The sequence below is a fragment of the Tachyglossus aculeatus genome, chromosome 26, assembly GCF_015852505.1.
Source record: "Tachyglossus aculeatus isolate mTacAcu1 chromosome 26, mTacAcu1.pri, whole genome shotgun sequence".
NCBI lineage: Eukaryota > Metazoa > Chordata > Mammalia > Monotremata > Tachyglossidae > Tachyglossus > Tachyglossus aculeatus.
The window spans coordinates 5,458,873-5,476,119 of record NC_052091.1 but is presented as its reverse complement, the minus strand read 5'-3'; the positions used below and the strand labels follow the sequence as shown (position 1 = coordinate 5,476,119).

Sequence of the window (17,247 nt, the reverse complement as noted above, 5' to 3'; positions counted from 1 at the left end):
GGGGTGGGCGGAGGGGCCTGGGGTGTTGGGGGTCCCGAACCCCATCCCCATCCCTCTCCCCACGTCAGGATCCGTTCTGCGAGTGGCACCTCAGCTTGAGCCGAAAAGGGGACGCCGTGTGCAGCCGACGGGGCCGGGCCCAGGCGGCCGTGCGGACCCCCGACGACTGTCCCCCCCTCTGCAGCCAGTGAGGGCCGGAGCCGGCGTGGTGGGGAGGGCTGGGGGGGCGCGGGCAGGCCCCGAGGGAAGAACGTCCCCCTCTCTGGAGCCGGGGGCGGGAGCCGGTTAGGGGGGACAGTTGTTCCCGCTTCCAGCAGCCAGTGAAGGGCCACAGCCGGGGGGTGCGGGCAGGCCAGGGGAGGACTGCCTCCCCCCCACCCCCCCCAACTCTGCAGTCGGTGAGGGACTCGGGACGGCGCTTGGGCGGGCTGTCCCCCCAACTCTGCGGTCAGCCAGGGGCCAAAGCCGGGGCCGTGGGGGTTGGGTAAGCCGAGGAGAGGACTGTCCCCCCAGTTCTGCAGTCCACGAGGGCCTGGGGGGGGTGTCGTTCAGTGGGGGGGCCTGGAGCGGGGGGCAGGAGGAGGGTTGTTCCCCCTCTGCAGCCAGTGTGGAGGGTGGGGGTTGGTTGCTGGGAGGTCCCGTTCATTCATTCAGTTGTATTTATTGAGCACTTCTTGTGCGCAGAGCACTACCAAGCGCTTGGGAGGGTACAGTAGCAGCGTGGCGCAGTGGAAAGAGCCCGGGCTTTGGAGTCAGCGGTCGTGGGTTCAAATCCCGGCTCCGCCACTTGTCAGCTGGGTGACTTTGGGCAAGTCACTTCACTTCTCTGGGCCTCAGTTACCTCATCTGTAAAATGGGGATGAAGACTGTGAGCCCCCCCGTGGGACGACTTGATTGCCTTGTAACCTCCCCAGCGCTTAGAACAGTGCTTTGCACATAGTAAGCACTTAACAAATGCCATCATTATTATTATTATTATTATAGTGTAACAACGTACATACTCTATTTTATTTTGTTAATATGTTTTGTTTTGTTGTCTGTCTCCCCCTTCTAGACTGTGAGCCCACTGTTGGATAGGGACTGTCTCTATATGTTGCCAGCTTGTACTTCCCAAGCGCTCAGTACAGTGCCCTGCACACAGTAAGCGCACCATAAATACGACTGAATGGGTGAATGAATGAACAGACACATCCCTGCCCACAACAAGCTCACAGTCTAAAGGGGGAGACGGACATTAAAATAGAGAGATAAGTAAATTACAGTTGTGTACGTATGTGCTACGGGGAAGACTGTGAGCCTCCCGTGGGACGACTCGATCGCCTTGTAACCTCCCCAGCGCTTAGAACAGTGCTTTGCACATAGCCATTATTATTATTATTACGGGAAGGAGAAAGAGAGGCAGAGGAGAGGAGGCTGAGTCAGGGAAGGCTTCTTGGAGGCGGTGTGCCTTCAGTAAGGTTTTGAAGTGGAGATCAATCAATCAATCAATCGTATTTATTGAGCGCTTACTATGTGCAGAGCACTGTACTAAGCGCTTGGGAAGTACAAATTGGCAACACATAGAGACAGTCCCTACCCAACAGTGGGCTCACAGTCTAAAAGGGGGAGACAGAGAACAGAACCAAACATACCAACAAAATAAAATAAATAGGATAGAAATGTACAAGTAAAATAAATAAATAAATAGAGTAATATGTACAACCATATATACATATATACAGGTGCTGTGGGGAAGGGAAGGAGGTAAGATGGGGGGATGGAGAGGGGGTCCCAGGAGCGAGAGGGATTGGGGTGGGGCCGAGCTGGTCCCTCACCTCCCCGCCTCTGCCCACCCCGGCCCCGCTGTCCTCCCTCTCTCCCTCCCTCCTCCCCCCATGCCTTGCCCAGGCGACTCTCCTGCGAGTCATGCCTCGCCAACTCCAGTCAGTGCGCTTGGTGTCAGTCCACCAACACCTGCTTCCTGTTCGCCGCTTACCTGGCCCGCTACCCGCACGGGGGCTGCCGCGGCTGGGATGACAGGTCAGCCGGGGGACGGGGGGCGCGGGATCGGGGGCCGAGGGCAGGGCGATGAGAGGAGAGCGGAGGGGCCCGGTGGCGAGGGGGTCCGTACCGACTGCCGTCCTCTCCTGTCTTGCCCGCCCGCCCTCGTCCCCCCCCCCGGGCAGCGTGCACTCGGAGCGACGCTGCCAGACGTGCGCCCGCTTCTCCTCCTGCCGCGACTGTCTGCAGAACTTCGAGTGCGGCTGGTGCGGAAACCAGGACAACCCCACCCTGGGGAGGTGAGGGGGGCGAGCGTTTCTCGTTCTGCTTCTGGCCAGAACGCGGGCCTGGGAGCCCGAAGGACCCGGGGTCTAATCTCAGCTCCACCGCGTATCTACCGTGTGATCTTGGGCAGGTAATAATAATAATAAGGATGGCATTTATTAAGCACTTGCTATGTGCAAAGCACTGTTGTAAGCGCTGGGGAGGTTACAAGATGATCAGGTTGTCCCACCGCGGGGGCTCACAGTCTTCATCCCCATTTTACAGAGGAGGGAACTGAAGCCCAGAGAAGTGATTTGCCCAAAGTCACGCAGCTGACAAGCGGCGTGGCTCAGTGGAAAGAGCCCGGGCTTTGGAGTCAGAGGTCGTGAGTTCAATTCCCGGCTCTGCCAATTGTCAGCTGTGTGACTTTGGGCAAGTCACTTCACTTCTCTGTGCCTCAGTTCCCTCTTCTGTAAGGTGGGGGTGAAGACTGTGAACCCCCCATGGGACGACCTGATCACCTTGTAACCTCCCCAGCGCTTAGAACAGTGCTTTGCACATAGTAAGCGCTTAATAAATGCCATTATTATTGTTATTTTTATTATTATTAAGTGGCGGAGCAGGGATTTGAACCCACGGCCTCTGACTCCAAAGCCCGCGCCCTTTCCACTGAGCCACGCTGCTTCTCAAGTCCCTTCATTTCTAGACTTCACGTCTCCCTTCTAGACTGTGAGCCCACTGTTGGGTAGGGACCGTCTCGATATGTTGCCAACTTGTACTTCCCAAGCGCTTAGTCCAGTGCTCTGCACACAGTAAGCGCTCAATAAATACGATTGATTGATTGATTCACTTCTCTGGACCTCAGTTACCTCATCTGTAAAATGGAGAGTAAGAGTGTGAGCCCCATGTGGGACAGGGATTGTGTCCAATCTGATTGCCTTGTATCTACCCCAATGCTTAGAATCAATCAATCGTATTTATTGAGCGCTTACTGTGTGCAGAGCACTGTACTAAGCGCTTGGGAAGTCCAAGTTGGCAACATATGGAGACGGTCCCTACCCAACAGTGGGCTCACAGTCTAGAAGAGCACTGTTTAGAACAGTGCTGGACACATAGTAAGCGCTTAATATGCACTGTGCCCGTCCGTGGGTCTGGCTGTGGGCATGTCTTTCCCCCATGTCTCTCTGCCCTATGTATCTTTGCCGCCCATGTTTTCTGTGTCTCTCTTCCGTGTGTCTCTTTCCTCCTGTCCCTCTGTCTCTCCGTCCCCATGTCCCTCTGTTTCTCTGCCCTATGTATCTTTGCCGCCCGTGTTTTCTGTGTCTCTCTTCCGTGTGTCTCTTTCCTCTTGTCCCTCTGTCTCTCCGTCCTCATGTCCCTCCGTTTCTCTGCTCTATGTATCTTTGCCGCCCATATTTTCTGTGTCTCTCTTCCGTGTATCTCTTTCCTCCTGCCCCTCTGTCTCTCCGTCCCCATGTCCCTCTGTTTCTCTGCCCTATGTATCTTTGCCGCCCATGTTTTCTGTGTCTCTCTTCCATGTGTCTCTTTCCTCCTGTCCCTCTGTCTCTCTGTCCCCATGTCCCTCTGTTTCTGTGCCCTATGTATCTTTGCCGCCCATATTTTCTGTGTCTGTCTTCCGTGTGTCTCTTTCCTCCTGTCCCTCTGTCTCTCCGTCCCCATGTCCCTCCGTTTCTCTGCCCCCACGTCCCTCTGTCTCTCCGTCGTCACGTTCCTCCGTCCCTCTTTATCATCTCTGTCTCCCACGTCCTCCACGTCTCTGCCGGTTGCCCGCCTCTCCGCCTGCCGTCCCCCCGCAATCTCTCGGTGCCCCTGCCCACAGGTGCCTGCCGGGGGATTTCTCCGGACCCCGGGGGACGGGCCCCGGAGAGGGTAGCTGTTCGGCCCGGCTCGGGGAGGCCCTGGGGCTGCCGGCCGGGCTCCCCGCCCACTGGGCCTACGGGCAGTGCCCGGACGTGGACGAGTGCCGCCTGGGCCTGGCGCGGTGCCACCCGCGAGCGTCCTGCCACAACACCCCCCACGGCTACGAGTGCCACTGTGAGCGCGGCTACCACGGCGACGGCGTCTCCCACTGCAACCGCACGTGAGTCGGGGGCCGCGGGCACCGGGTGGGCACCGGGGGCCGGGGCAGGGGTCCTGGGGGTAAACGGGGGGTCGGCGAGGGGGAGTGAGGGCCGGGCCAGAGGTACCAGGGGCCGGAGGGACTGGGCGGCGGGTCCGGTGGAGCTGGGAGCAGGGAAGCAGTGTGGCCCAGTGCATAGAGCGTGGGTCTGGGTGTCAGAGGGACCTGGGTTCTAACCTCTCTGCTCTGTGACCTTGGGCAAGTCATCATCATCATCATCAATCGTATTTATTGAGCGCTCACTGCGTGCAGAGCACTGTACTAAGCGCTTATAGCATTTATTAAGCACTCACTATGTGCAAAGCACCGTTCTAAGCGCTTTGGAGGTGACAAGGTGATCAGGTTGCCCCATGGGGGGCTCACAGTCTTAATCCCCATTTTACAGGTGAGGTAACTGAGGCCTAGAGAAGTGAAGTGACTTGCCCAAAGTCACACAGCCGACAGGTGGTGGAGCCGGGATTTGAACCCACAACCTCTGACTCCCAAGCCCGCGCTCTTTGCACTGAGCCACGCTGCCATCTACACTTCTCTGTGCCTCTGTGGCTTAGTGGGGAGAGCACAGTTCTAATCCCGGCTCTGCCACGTCTGCTGTATGATCTTGGGAAAGTCACTTCATTTCCTTGGGCCTCAGTTTCCTCATCTGTAAAATGGAGATTATGAGCGTGAGCCCCATCTGGGACAGGGATTGTGTCCAACCTGACTGCCTTGTATCTACCCCAGCGCTTAGAACAGTGCTCGACACATAGTAAGCGCTTAACAAGTACCACAATTATTATTAAAATGGGGGTGAAGACTGTGAGCCCCGTGCGGGACATGGACTGTGTCCTACCTCAGTGTCTAGTGTGGTGCTTGGCACATAGCAAGTGCATAAGAAGCAGCGTGGCTTGGTGGAAAGAGCCCAGGCTTTGGAGTCAGAGGTCATGAGTTCAAATCCCGGCTCCGCCAACTATCAGCTGCGTGACGTTGGGCAAGTCACTTTAACTTCTCCATGCCTCAATTACCTCATCTGTAAAATGGGGATTAAAACCGTGAGGCCCCTTGTGGGACCACCTGGTCACCTTGTAACCTCCCCAGCGCTTAGAACAGTGCTTTGCACATAGTAAGCGCTTAACAAATACCATCATCATTATTATTATTTAAAAGAAAACGGGAGGAGCGACAGTGCGGGGAGGAGGTGCGGGAGAGGCTCTGGGGGATCGGGGTCCAGGACCTGAGCCTTCCCCTTCTCCCCCTACCCATCCCGACTCCGCCAATTGCCAGCTGTGTGACTTTGGGCACGTCACTTAACTTCTGTGTGCCTCAGTTCCCTCATCTGTAAAATGGGGATGAAGACTGTGAGCCCCCAGTGGGACAACCTGATCCCCTTGTAACCTCCCCAGCGGTTAGAACAGGGCTTTGCGCCTAGTAAGCGCTTAATAAATGCTATCATACCCATCCTCTGCCCATCCTCCCCTCCCCGCCGAACCAGGTGCTTGGAGGACTGCAGGCACGGGGCGTGCAGCGGGCCCCCCGACTTCACCTGCGTGTGCGAGCTGGGCTGGACCTCGGCCGCGCCCCTGCCGACCCCCGCCCCCGGACCCCCCCGCCCCCCGCTGCTCCCGGGACTGCGGCTGCAACTTCCACAGTCACTGCCAGACCCGGGGCCCCGGGGTCTGCGATCAGTGTCAAGGTGAGGGGCGTCACCCCCCTCCCCACCCCGGTACCCCCACGTGGGGAGACCCCGGGTGGGTTACCCATCAGGGGCTGGCTTAGTGGACAGAGCCCGGCCCGGGGAGTCGGGAAGGACCTGGGTTCTAATCCCGGCTCCGCCACGTGTCTTCAACCAATCGATAAATCGTATTTATTGAGCGCTTACTGTGTGCAGAGCACTGTACCAAGCGCTTGGGAAGTCCAAGCTGGCAACATATAGAGACAGTCCCTACCCAACAGCGGGCTCACAGTCTAGAAGGGGGAGACGGAGGACAAAACCAAACATATTAACCAAACAAAATAAGTAGAATAGATATGCATAAGTAAAATAAATAAATAAATAGAGTAATAAATATTTACAAACATATATACAGGTGCTGTGGGGAAGGGAAGGAGGTAAAAGGGGGGGGGGGATGGAGAGGGGGATGAGGGGGAGAGGAAGGAGGGGAAGTCACTTCTCTAGGCCTCACATACCTCATCTGGAAAATGGAGGTTAAGACTGTGAGCCCTGTGTGGGACAGGGACTGTGTCCAACTCAGTTTGCTTGCATCTATCCCAGCGCTTAGTACAGTGCCTGGCACATAGTAAGGGCTTAACAAATACCGCCGTTGCTGTTCTGCCAAACCTTTCCCAACCAATGGGGTTTAGCTTGGCACCCTCCCAGCCCACCTCAGCCCCGTGCTTTCATTCATTCAATCGTATTTATTGAGCGCTTACTGTGTGCAGAGCACTGTACTAAGCGCTTGGGAAGCCCAAGTTGGCAACATATAGAGACAGTCCCTACCCAACAATGGGCTCACAGTCTAGAAGTAACGCACACTCATCGTGACTGCCCCCTCCCCCCCGCTCCACCTCACTGTGGTACCTCTCCTCCCGTAAGCTCATCCTCTCGACTCTTAAGCTCGTTGCGGGCAGGGAACGTGTCTGTTAAATCGTTATATCGTACTCTCCTAAGTGCTTAGTACAGTGCTCCGCACAGAGTGTGAGCCCACTGTTGGGTAGGGACCGTCTCTATATGTTGCCAACTTGTACTTCCCAAGCGCTTAGTCCAGTGCTCTGCACACAGTAAGTGCTCAATAAATACGATTGATTAGGACAGTGCTCTGCACACAGTAAGTGCTCAATAAATACGATTGAATGAATAGAGGAGCAGCATGGCGAAGTGGTTAGCACAGGCCTGAGAGTTAGAAGATTGTTGGCTCTGCCTTGCTCCACCACTGAATGGCCTTGGGCAAGCCACTTCACTTCTCTATTCCTTTGTTACCTCATCTGTAAAATTAAGATTGAGAATGTGAGCCTTATGTGGGACAGGGGACTGTGTCCAACTGGATTTGCTCGTGTCCACCCCAGCGCTTAGTACAAACATTAAGCACTTAACAAATGCCCTGACTGTTATTATAGTGAGGGCTCAATAAATAAATACGATTGATGGACTGACCTCCAACCCCACTGTGATACCTCCCTTCTTGACCATCGCCCCCCCAAATGACCCCACCCACCATGCCGACCCTGCCCCTCCACCCCCTTCCAGACTGGACGTGGGGTGAGCACTGCGAGTTGTGCCGCCCCGGCAGCTTCGGGGACCCGACGGGGCCGAGCGGCTGCCGGCCCTGCCAGTGCCACGGCCACGGGGACCCCACGCGGGGCCACTGCCATAACCGGACTGGGGTCTGCTTCTGCCGGGACCACACGGAGGGGGCCCACTGCCAGCTGTGTGCCCCGGGCTACTACGGAGACCCCCGGTGAGGAGGAGGGGGCTCGGGGGCAAAGGGGAGAGGGACGGGAGGGGGCTGGAAAATGGGAGGGGGGGAGAGGGCAGGGGCCGGGGATCAGGAAGGGATGAGGAGATTGGGAGCGCCGAGGAGGAGGTAGGAGGGGAGAGGAAGGACTGGGAATCAAAAAGAGGGAGCGGGGTGGGGAGCGGGGCCTGAGTCTCCCCTTTCCTCCCTCAGGGACGGGGGCTTGTGCTTCCGGGAGTGCGGGGGCCGGGCCCTGCTCACCAACGTCTCCTCCGTGGCTTTGGGCTCGCGTCGGGCCGGCGGGGCCGGGCCCGGCCTCTCCTACTGCGTCTGGGTGGTCTCGGCTTCGGACGCCATGGCTCCCTGCCCCCCGGGGGCCACCTGCCCCCCGCTCACCCTGACCTTCTCCCCCGACAGCAGCACCCCCTGCACGGTGAGGCCGCCCGCCCCATCCCCAGCCCTCCCCCGGGCCCGATCCCGCGCAGGCCTTCCCCCCTTGACCGACCGCCCTCTCTCCGCAGCTGAGCTACGTCCTGGTGTTTGACGGGCTCCCGCAGTTCCTGGACACGGGCGTCGTCCAGTCGGACCGCAGCCTCATCGCCGCCTTCTGCGGGCAGCGGGGCCGGGCCCTGACCGTGCAAGCCCTGTCCGGTGCGGGGGCCGGGGGGCAGCAGGGGCGCGCCGGGGCAGTCGGGCGGGGAGGGGCCCGAGCCTGACCCCGCCTCGTCGTCCCCTGGCAGGGCTGCTGGTCCTGCACTGGGAGGCCAACGGCTCCTCTTCATGGGGCTTCAACGCGTCCATCAGCTCGGGCTACTGCAGGGGGGAGGCGGGGGGGCCCTGGGGCTGCCTTCCGCCTCAGGAGTGTGGCCCCGAGGGCTCCGCCCGCTGCCGCTGCCCCCCCGGCCGGGCCGGGCCCGCCTGCCGCCTGTCCCTCTGCCCCGCAAACTGCTCTGCCCAGGCCGGGGCCGGGGCCTGCAACCAGGTGAGGGGGTGGGGCTGAGGAGAGGCAGGGCCTGGGACGGGGGGATCTGGGGGGGGGGCAGGGTGTCGGGGCACTTGTGAGGAGCCTGGGGCTCTGGATCACTAACCTCTCTACTTTCTCCTTCCCCTCCCTCTCTTCTCCTTTTTGTTCTCCCCTTCTCTTCCTCTCTTCTCTTACCTTTTCTGTCCTTCCTCTGCTCCCCTTCTCTTCCTCTCTTTGCCCTCTCTTCCTCTCCATTCTGTCCTCTTCTCTCCTTCCTCTGCTCCCCTTCTCTTCCTCTCCTCTTCTCCCTCTCCTTCCTCTCTATCCTCTTCTCACCTTCCTCTGCTCCCCCTTCTCCTCTTCTCCCTCTTTTCATCCTTCCTCTTCTTTCTCTTCTTCCTCCTTACCTCTCTTCTCCCTCTCCTTCCTCTCTTTCCTCTTCTTGCCTTCCTCTGCTCCCCTTTCTCTTCTCCCTCTTTTCATCCTTCCTCTTCTTTCTCTTCTTCCTCCTCTCCTCTCTTCTCCCTCTCCTTCCTCTCTTTCCTCTTCTCTCCTCCCTCTGATCCTTCTCCTCTTCTCCCTCTTTTCATCCTTCCTCTTCTCTCTCTTCTTCCTCCTCTCCTCCTCTCCTCTCCCCTTCTCCCTCTGCGTCCTCCCTCCTCTCCTTCCTCTTCCCTCCTTTCCTTTCCTCTTCCCCTCTGGGTCTCTCAACTTCCCCTTCTCCCTCGTCCATCCCGGTCTCCACCTTCTCTCCCCGCTCCCCCACGGCCAGAGCCTGGGCCTGTGCGTCTGCGCCGAGGGCTACGGAGGGGCCGACTGTGCCACGAAGCTGGACGGTGGGCAGCTGGTGTGGGAGACTCTCATCGACAGCCGCCTCGCCGCTGTGAGACAACCCCCTCCCCCAAACCTGCTCCCTCCAACTCCAATCTCTGGGCCCTGGGACCCCCTTGCCAGCCCCAACCCCCGTGTGACTGCAGGCCAGCCTGGGCCTGAATTTTGCTTCCGCCCAAGCCCGATGGCTCGTGAAAAACTCAGGGACCCGCCCCACTGGCTTTCTTTAAATTAGCCCAAGGCTGAGGAGCAGCTGCTTCCCAGGTCCCCTTAGATCATTCCAAAATAAGAAGCCGCATGGCTTAGTGGAGAGCGCAGGCCTGTGAATCAGAAGGACCTGGGTTCTAATCCTGGTTCCCGTCACCTGTCTCCTGTATGACCTTGGGCAAGTCGCTTTATTTCTCTGGGACTCAGTTCCCTCATCTATAAAATGGGGATTACGAACGTGAGCCCCATGTGGGACGTGGATGGTGTCCAACCTGATTAGCTCCTATCTACCCCGGTGTTTAGTACGGTGCCTGGCACATAGTAAGCGCTTAACAAATACCTTAAAAAAAAAAAAAGAAAAAATTCCAACCGCGGGCCAGGTCTCAGTTGCTCCTTTAATGTAGCAGGGGTTGCAGGATGGGGACTAGGGGGGCTTCTTGGGAGTCCCATGTGCCGGTCATAGGCTGCAACACCAAGTCCAATTTCCAGTTACCCAGTGGGCATTGGACTACGTGATCCAGAATTCATTGTAGTAACCCCCCACCCTGTATTAAGGGTTTTGGTTGAATCTCCCCACTTTCTTTAAAGGAGCCCCACTGAGTCGGCCTGAAGTAGCCAGTTCTTTTGTTGAGAAGGGACAGTAGGTTTGGGGGTGTAGTCCGAGCCAGCGCTGACCCATCCAAGTAATTGGTGTCCCCACCCAACCTGGGTGATCAACCCGGACCCCCAGGGCTCCGCTGTGACCCCCCGCCCCGCAACCCTGTGGCTCCCTTCCCCCAGGACACCGCCAGCCGATTCCTCCACCGTCTGGGCCATACGATGGTCGAGGGGCCGGAGGCCACGCTCTGGATGTTTGGAGGGCTGGGCCTGCCTCAGGGGCTACTGGGAAATCTGTACAGGTGAGGGGGAGCCGGGCCGTTCTGAGTAACGCTCCTCCCCCATCCGGGTCGGGGGTGGGGGGCGGGAGGGGGACCGCCCTGACCCCGGGGGTGGCTGGGTCATTGTTGCTGCCCCAGAGGGTGCTGGGCCAGCTTGTCCCCTCTTGCAGATACTCGGTTGGGGAGCGGCGCTGGACTCAGATGCTGGCCGGCTCCGAGGACGGGGGGCCCGGCCCCGCCCCCCGCTCTTTCCACGCCGCGGCGTACGTGCCCGCCGGCCGGGGGGCCATGTACCTCCTGGGGGGGCTCACGGCCGGAGGCGTCGCCCGGGACTTCTGGGTCCTCAACCTCACCACCCTGCAGTGGCGGCAGGAGAAGGTGACCGGCCCCCTAATCCTCCCCCCTCCCCGCCCCCCGCCTGCCTCTGCACCCCCAGATCCCGATCTTCCGCGTTTCCCGGGCCTCCCATTCTGTCCCCTATCTGCGCCCCACCCCCCAAGAGCAAGCAGCTTTCAACAGAGTCCAACTCGTTGCTTCACAGACTCCCCAGTCCCCCCTGCTCCCGGCCGTGGCTGGCCACACGCTGACCGCCCGGCGAGGCTCCTCCCTGTTCCTGGTCGGCGGCTACTCCCCGGAGAACGGTTTCAACCAGCAGTTGCTGGAGTACCAGCTGGCCACTAGCACCTGGACCACCGGGCCCCAGAGCGGCACCCCCCCGACAGGTGAGACGCCCAGACTTGGGGGCAAATCGGGAGATGGGAGGTGGGATCTTTCCATTCATTCATTCAGCCAGTCATATTTATTGAGCGCTTACTGTGTGCACAGCACTGTACTAAGTGCTTGGAAGAGGACAGTACAACAATAAACAAACACATTCACTCCCCACAGCGAGCTTTGGGCCCCCCCGGACTCTCTGGTCGGTCCATCTCGTCCTCCGAGTCCGTGGTTTCTCTGCCCGTTGTGCCTCCTCCAGGACTCCATCATTGTCCACGTCCCGCCTCTGGCCTGGAAGGCCCTCCCTCCTCAAATCCAGCAATGACTCTCCCCCACTTCAAAGACTTATTAAAGGCCCATCTCCTCCAAGAAGCCTTCCCAGACTAAGCCCCACTTTTCCTCTTCTCCCTCTCCCTTCTGCTTCGCCCTGACTTGCTCCCTTCACTCTCCCCCACACCCAGCCCCCCAGCACTTATGCAGATATCTGTAAGATTTTATTTATTTGGATTGATGTCTGTCTCCCCCGCCCTAGACTGTGAACTAGCTGTGGGCAGGGATTGTCATGCTTATTGTTGTATCGTACTTTCCCGAGCACTTAGTACGGTGCTTTGCACACAGTAAGCGCTTAATAAATGTGATCGAATGAATGAATGGATGTCCACCTCCCCCACTCCCTCCGCCAGGTCTCTACGGCCACTCGGCAGTGTACCACGAGCCCACCGATTCCCTCTACATCTTTGGGGGTTTCCGCTTCCACGTGGAGCTGGCGGCCCCGTCCCCCGAACTCTACTCCCTGCACTGCCCGGACCACACCTGGAGCCTGCTGGCCCCCTCCCAGGGGGCAAAGGTCAGGGGGAGATGGAGGGATGGCAAGGAGGAGCGCGGCGGAGGGGGTGAGGGAGATGTGGATCCTGGGGAATCACCCTCTTTCTCATCCCGTCAGTGGGGGCTGGACTCCCGTTCTGGAATGACCGGAATTCCCGGTGTCCTCGGTAGCCAGCCCAGTGAGAACCCAGGGGTTTAGGGATAGGGATTGCACCTGCTCAGCAGGGTGACCAGTAGACTGTAAGCTCTGAAAGTCCTGTAGACTGAAAGCTCCTTGTGAGCATCAGCAAGGTGTGGATGGAGCCCAGGCTTGGGAGTCAGAAGCTCCACTTGTCTTCTGCGTGACCTTGGGCGAGTCACTCTACCTCTCTGGGCCTCAGTTCCCTCATCTGTAAAATGGGGATGGAGACTGTGAGCCCCAAGTGGAACAGGGACCGTGTCCAACTTGATTTGCTTGTATCCACCCCAGCGCTTAGTACAGTACCTGGCACGTAGTCAGTGCTTAACAAATACTATAATTGTTAGTATTGTTAGAGCACCTACAGCCACAAGTCAGCTAGTCGGTCATTTTCATTGAGCGCAAGAGAAGCAGCGTGGCTCAGTGGAAAGAGCACGGGCTTTGGAGTCAGAGGTCATGGGTTCTAATCCCGGATCCACCACGTGTCTGCTGTGTGACCTTGGGCAAGTCATTTAAGTTCTCTGAGCCTCAGTTACCTCATCAGTAAAATGGGGATTAAGACTGGGAGCCCCACCTAGGACAACCTGATCACCTTGTATGCCGAACAGTGCTTTGCACATAGTAAGTCCTTAGCAAATGCCATCATTATTATGTGCAGAGCACTGTAATGAGCGCTTGGGAGAGTCCAGTATAGCAGACACGTTCCCTACCTCTAGCGAGCTTACAGTCTAGAGGGAGAGACAGGCATTAATATAAATAAATTACAGAGGTGGACAGCCCGAACTGCTGTGTTGTAACTTACTTTCCCAAGTGTTCAGTACTGCGCTCCTCCCACTCAGTAAGCGCTCAATAAATCCCATGGATCAGTGGATCACTGTAAGTCCCCAGAAGGTTGGAGAGCAGGTTGGAGGAGGGGGTCTCCATCCGCCCCCGCTCCTCCCTCGGCGGGTTGTGACGGGCAGCGGCGGTTCCGTCCGCAGCCCGGCCCCCGCCTGTTCCACGCCTCGGCGCTCCTGGGGGACACCATGGTGGTGCTGGGCGGCCGCGCCGAACCCGACGACTTCAGCGGCGACGTCCTGCTCTACCAGCTCAACTGCAACGCTTGGATGCTGCCCAATCTCACCAGTGAGTCCTGCCGGGCCCTTCCCTCCGCTCCCAGGCAACGCCTCCCTGGCAACCTCTGCGACCCAGTTTGCTCGTATCCACCCCTGTGCTCAGTACAGTGCCCGACACATAGTAATAATAATAATGATGGCATCTATTAAGCGCTTACTATGTGCAAAGCACTGCTCTAAGAGCTGGGGAGGATACAAGTGGATCAGGTTGTCCCACGAGGGGCTCACAGTTTTAATCCCCATTTTACAGATGAGGTAACTGAGGCCCAGAGAATTTAAATGACTTGCCCAGAGTCGCACAGCTGACAAGCGGTGGAGCAGAGATTTGAACCCGTGACCTCTGACTCCAAAGCCCGGGCTCTTTCCACTGAGCCAGCGCTTAACAAATACCCTCCTATTTTTTTTTCCCTGTGGTGTTCGTTAGCGCTTACTATGTGCCAGGCACTGTACTAAGCTCCGGGGTAGATACCAGCTAAGCAGGTGGGACGCAGTCCCGTCCCACGTGGGGTTCACAGTCTTCACCCCCATTTTACGCATGGCCTAATGGATAGCGCACAGGCATGGGGGTCAGAAGGACGTGGGATCCATTCCTGGCTCTGCCACTTGTAATAGTAATGATGGCATTTATTAAGTGCTTACTATCTGCAAAGCACTGTTCTAAGCGCTGGGGAGGTTACAAGGTGATCAGGTCTGCTATCTGACCTGGGGCAAGTCGCTTCTTTTCTCTGTGCTTCAGTTACTCCATCTTTAAAATGGGGATTAAGACCGCGAGCCCCATGTGGGACAGGAACTGTGCCCAACCCCATCACCTTGCATCTGCCCCAGCGCTTAATACAGTGCTTGGAACATAGCAAGTGCTTAACAAATGCCACTGTTGTTGTTACTATTACAGATGAGGGAACTGAGGCCCAGAGAAGTGAAGTGACACACCCAGGGTCACACAGCAGACAAGTGGCAGGGCAGGGATTAGATCGCACGTCTTCTGACTCCTAGGCCCGAGCTCTATCCTCTAATAATAATAACGATGGTGTTTGATAAGCGCTTACTAAATCAATCAATCAATCCATCGTATTTATTGAGCGCCTACTGTGTGCAGAGCACTGTACTAAGCGCTTGGGAAGTACAAGTTGGCAACATATAGAGACAGTCCCTACCCAACAGCGGGCTCACAGTCTAGAAGGGGGAGACAGAGAACAAAACCAAACATATTAACAAAATAAAATAAATACTATATGCCAAGCACTGTTCCAGGCGCCGAGGTAGATTCAAGGTAATCAGGTCAAACACTGTCCCTGTCCCACTTGGGGCTCGCGATCTCAATCCCCCTTTTACAGATGAGGCCCGGAGAAGTGAAGTGACTTGCCCGGGGTCACACAGCAGACGAGTGGCGGAGCCGGGATCAGAACCCACGTCCTCTGAATCCCAAGCCCGGGCTCTTGTCGCTAATAATAATAATGATGATGATGGCATTTGTTAAGCGCTTACTATGTGCAAAGCACTGTTCTAAGCGCTGGTTTCCATGCTGCTTTCCCCCAGGCCTCTCTGGCTGTCCACCTGTCCTGCCCGCCCTCACCGTGGCGTGCTCCTGTCCCAGTCCCTTCGGGTCCCCCGGGGCCGCGGCCACTGACCTGTCACTCTCGGGCTCGCCCCCGGCCCCGACGGGACTCTGCCTGACCGCCCCCATCCGCGTCTCCCCCCGCAGGGCCGGCCTCGGTGGGCCCCCCGATGGAGGAGTCGGTGGCCCACGCCGTGGCCGGGGTCGGGGGGCGGCTGTACGTGTCGGGGGGCTTCGGGGGAGTGGCGCTGGGCCGGCTGCTGGCCCTCACGCCGCCCTCCGACCCCTGCCGCCTGCTGCCCACCCCCGACGCCTGCAACCAGTCCGGGGCCGCTTGCGCCTGGTGCCGCGGGGCCTGCCTGTCCGGGGATCGGGCCCACAGGTAACCGTGGTGACGGATAACGGGCGGGCTCACGGGTAACCGCGGCGATGGATGAGGAGGTGGGCCCACGGGTAACCACAGCGACGGGTAGGGCCGCGGGCCCACAGGGAACCGTGGTGATGGGCAGGGAGTGGGCACCAGGGCTGGGGGACAGCTGTAGGTGGGTTGGAGCCCTTGCATTTGTTGGGTTTTTTTAACAATATTTTTTAAGTGCTTACTATTCGGCAGGCACCATACTAAGCGCTAGGCAAGATAGGAGTTAATCAGGTTGGATACAATCCGTGTCCCACAGGGGGCTCATAGTTGTAATTCCCATTTTACAGACGAGGGAACTGAGGCCCAGAGAAAGGAAATGGTTTGCCCAAGTTCAATTAACAGACAAGTAGCAGAACCAGAATTAGAACCCAAGTTCTTCTGAATCCCAGGCCTGTGCTCCGTCCACTTTAGGCTCGCTGCTTCTCTCTGTACTCTTTATTCTCCCCACTCTCAGCCCCACAGCACTCTGTCCATATCCCTAATTTACTTTCATGTCTGTTTCCCTCTCTAGAGTGCAAGTTCTTTGCGAGCAGGGAACGTGTACCCCAAGTCTGTTGTATTGGACTCCCCCCAGTGCACTCAGCACAGCACACCGTAAGCGCTCAGTAAGCATGTTTAATGTGTCAGTTGACCCATCTCTCTGCCCCTCTCCCTCCAGGCTGGGCTGCGGGGGTCCCCCCTGCTCCCCCACCCCGCGCTCGGCCGAGGAGTGTCGCCGCCTACGCACCTGCAGCGAGTGTCTCGCCCGGCACCCCCGCTCCCTGCGCCCGGAGGAGGGAGAGGAGGTGAGGGGGCCCGGGGTGGGAGGGCCGCCCGCTCACCGGTCACGTCGTGGAGCTCGGTGGTTGGGGTTGGTGGGAGCGGGGAGCGGGACTTCTAGACTGTGAGCCCACTGTTGGGTAGGGAACGTCCCTATATGTTGCCAACATGGACTTCCCAAGCGCTTAGTCCAGTGCTCTGCACACAGTAAGCGCTCAGTAAATACAGTTGAGTGAATGAATGAATGAATGTTGGGTAGGGACCGTCTCTATATGTTGCCAACACTCAATGAATACGATTGAATGAATGACTGTTGGGTAGGGACCGTCTCTAAATGTTGCCAACTTGTACTTCCCAAGTGCTTAGTCCAGTGCTCTGCACACAGTAAGTGCTCAATAAATGTGATTGAATGAATGAACGAATGTTGGGTAGGGACCGTCTCTATATGTTGCCAACTTGGACTTCCCAAGCCCTTAGTCCAGTGCTCTGCACACAGTAAGCGCTCAACAAATACAAATGAATGAATAGGGACCGTCTCTATATGTTGCCAACTTGTACTTCCCAAGCACTTAGTCCAGTTCTCTGCACACAGTAAGCGCTCAACAAATACGAATGAATGAATAGGGACGGTCTCTAGATGTTGCCAACTCGTACTTCCCAAGCACTTAGTCCAGTGCTCTGCACACAGTAAACACTCAACAAATACGATTGAATGAATAGGGACCGCCTCTATATGTTGCCAACTTGTACTTCCCAAGCACTTAGTCCAGTGCTCTGCACACAGTAAGTGCTCAACAAGTACGAATGAATGACTAGGGACCGTCTCTATATGTTGCCAACTTGTACTTCCCAAGCACTTAGTCCAGTGCTCTGCACACAGTAAGCGCTCAACAAATACGAATGAATGAATAGGGACCGTCTCTATATGTTGCCAACTTGGACTTCCCAAGCGCTTAGTCCAGCACTCTGCACACAGTAAGTCCTCAATAAA

General features: G+C 57.4%; 1 protein-coding gene across 1 annotated transcript in view; it reads left to right on the top strand.

Moving 5' to 3' along the window:
- Positions 1-17,247, top strand: part of MEGF8 (multiple EGF like domains 8) — a gene marked incomplete at its 5' end in the record, with an annotated part of 44,405 nt that overhangs the window by 9,604 nt on the left and 17,554 nt on the right. Inside the window, 18 exon segments of the mRNA XM_038767684.1 lie at positions 69-187; positions 1,888-2,019; positions 2,166-2,279; positions 4,085-4,345; positions 5,853-5,961; positions 5,963-6,053; positions 7,605-7,815; positions 8,026-8,245; positions 8,334-8,463; positions 8,553-8,794; positions 9,549-9,659; positions 10,595-10,713; positions 10,863-11,070; positions 11,234-11,414; positions 12,090-12,253; positions 13,390-13,534; positions 15,227-15,461; positions 16,156-16,282. Coding sequence (XP_038623612.1) covers positions 69-187; positions 1,888-2,019; positions 2,166-2,279; positions 4,085-4,345; positions 5,853-5,961; positions 5,963-6,053; positions 7,605-7,815; positions 8,026-8,245; positions 8,334-8,463; positions 8,553-8,794; positions 9,549-9,659; positions 10,595-10,713; positions 10,863-11,070; positions 11,234-11,414; positions 12,090-12,253; positions 13,390-13,534; positions 15,227-15,461; positions 16,156-16,282 — 2,919 coding nt within the window.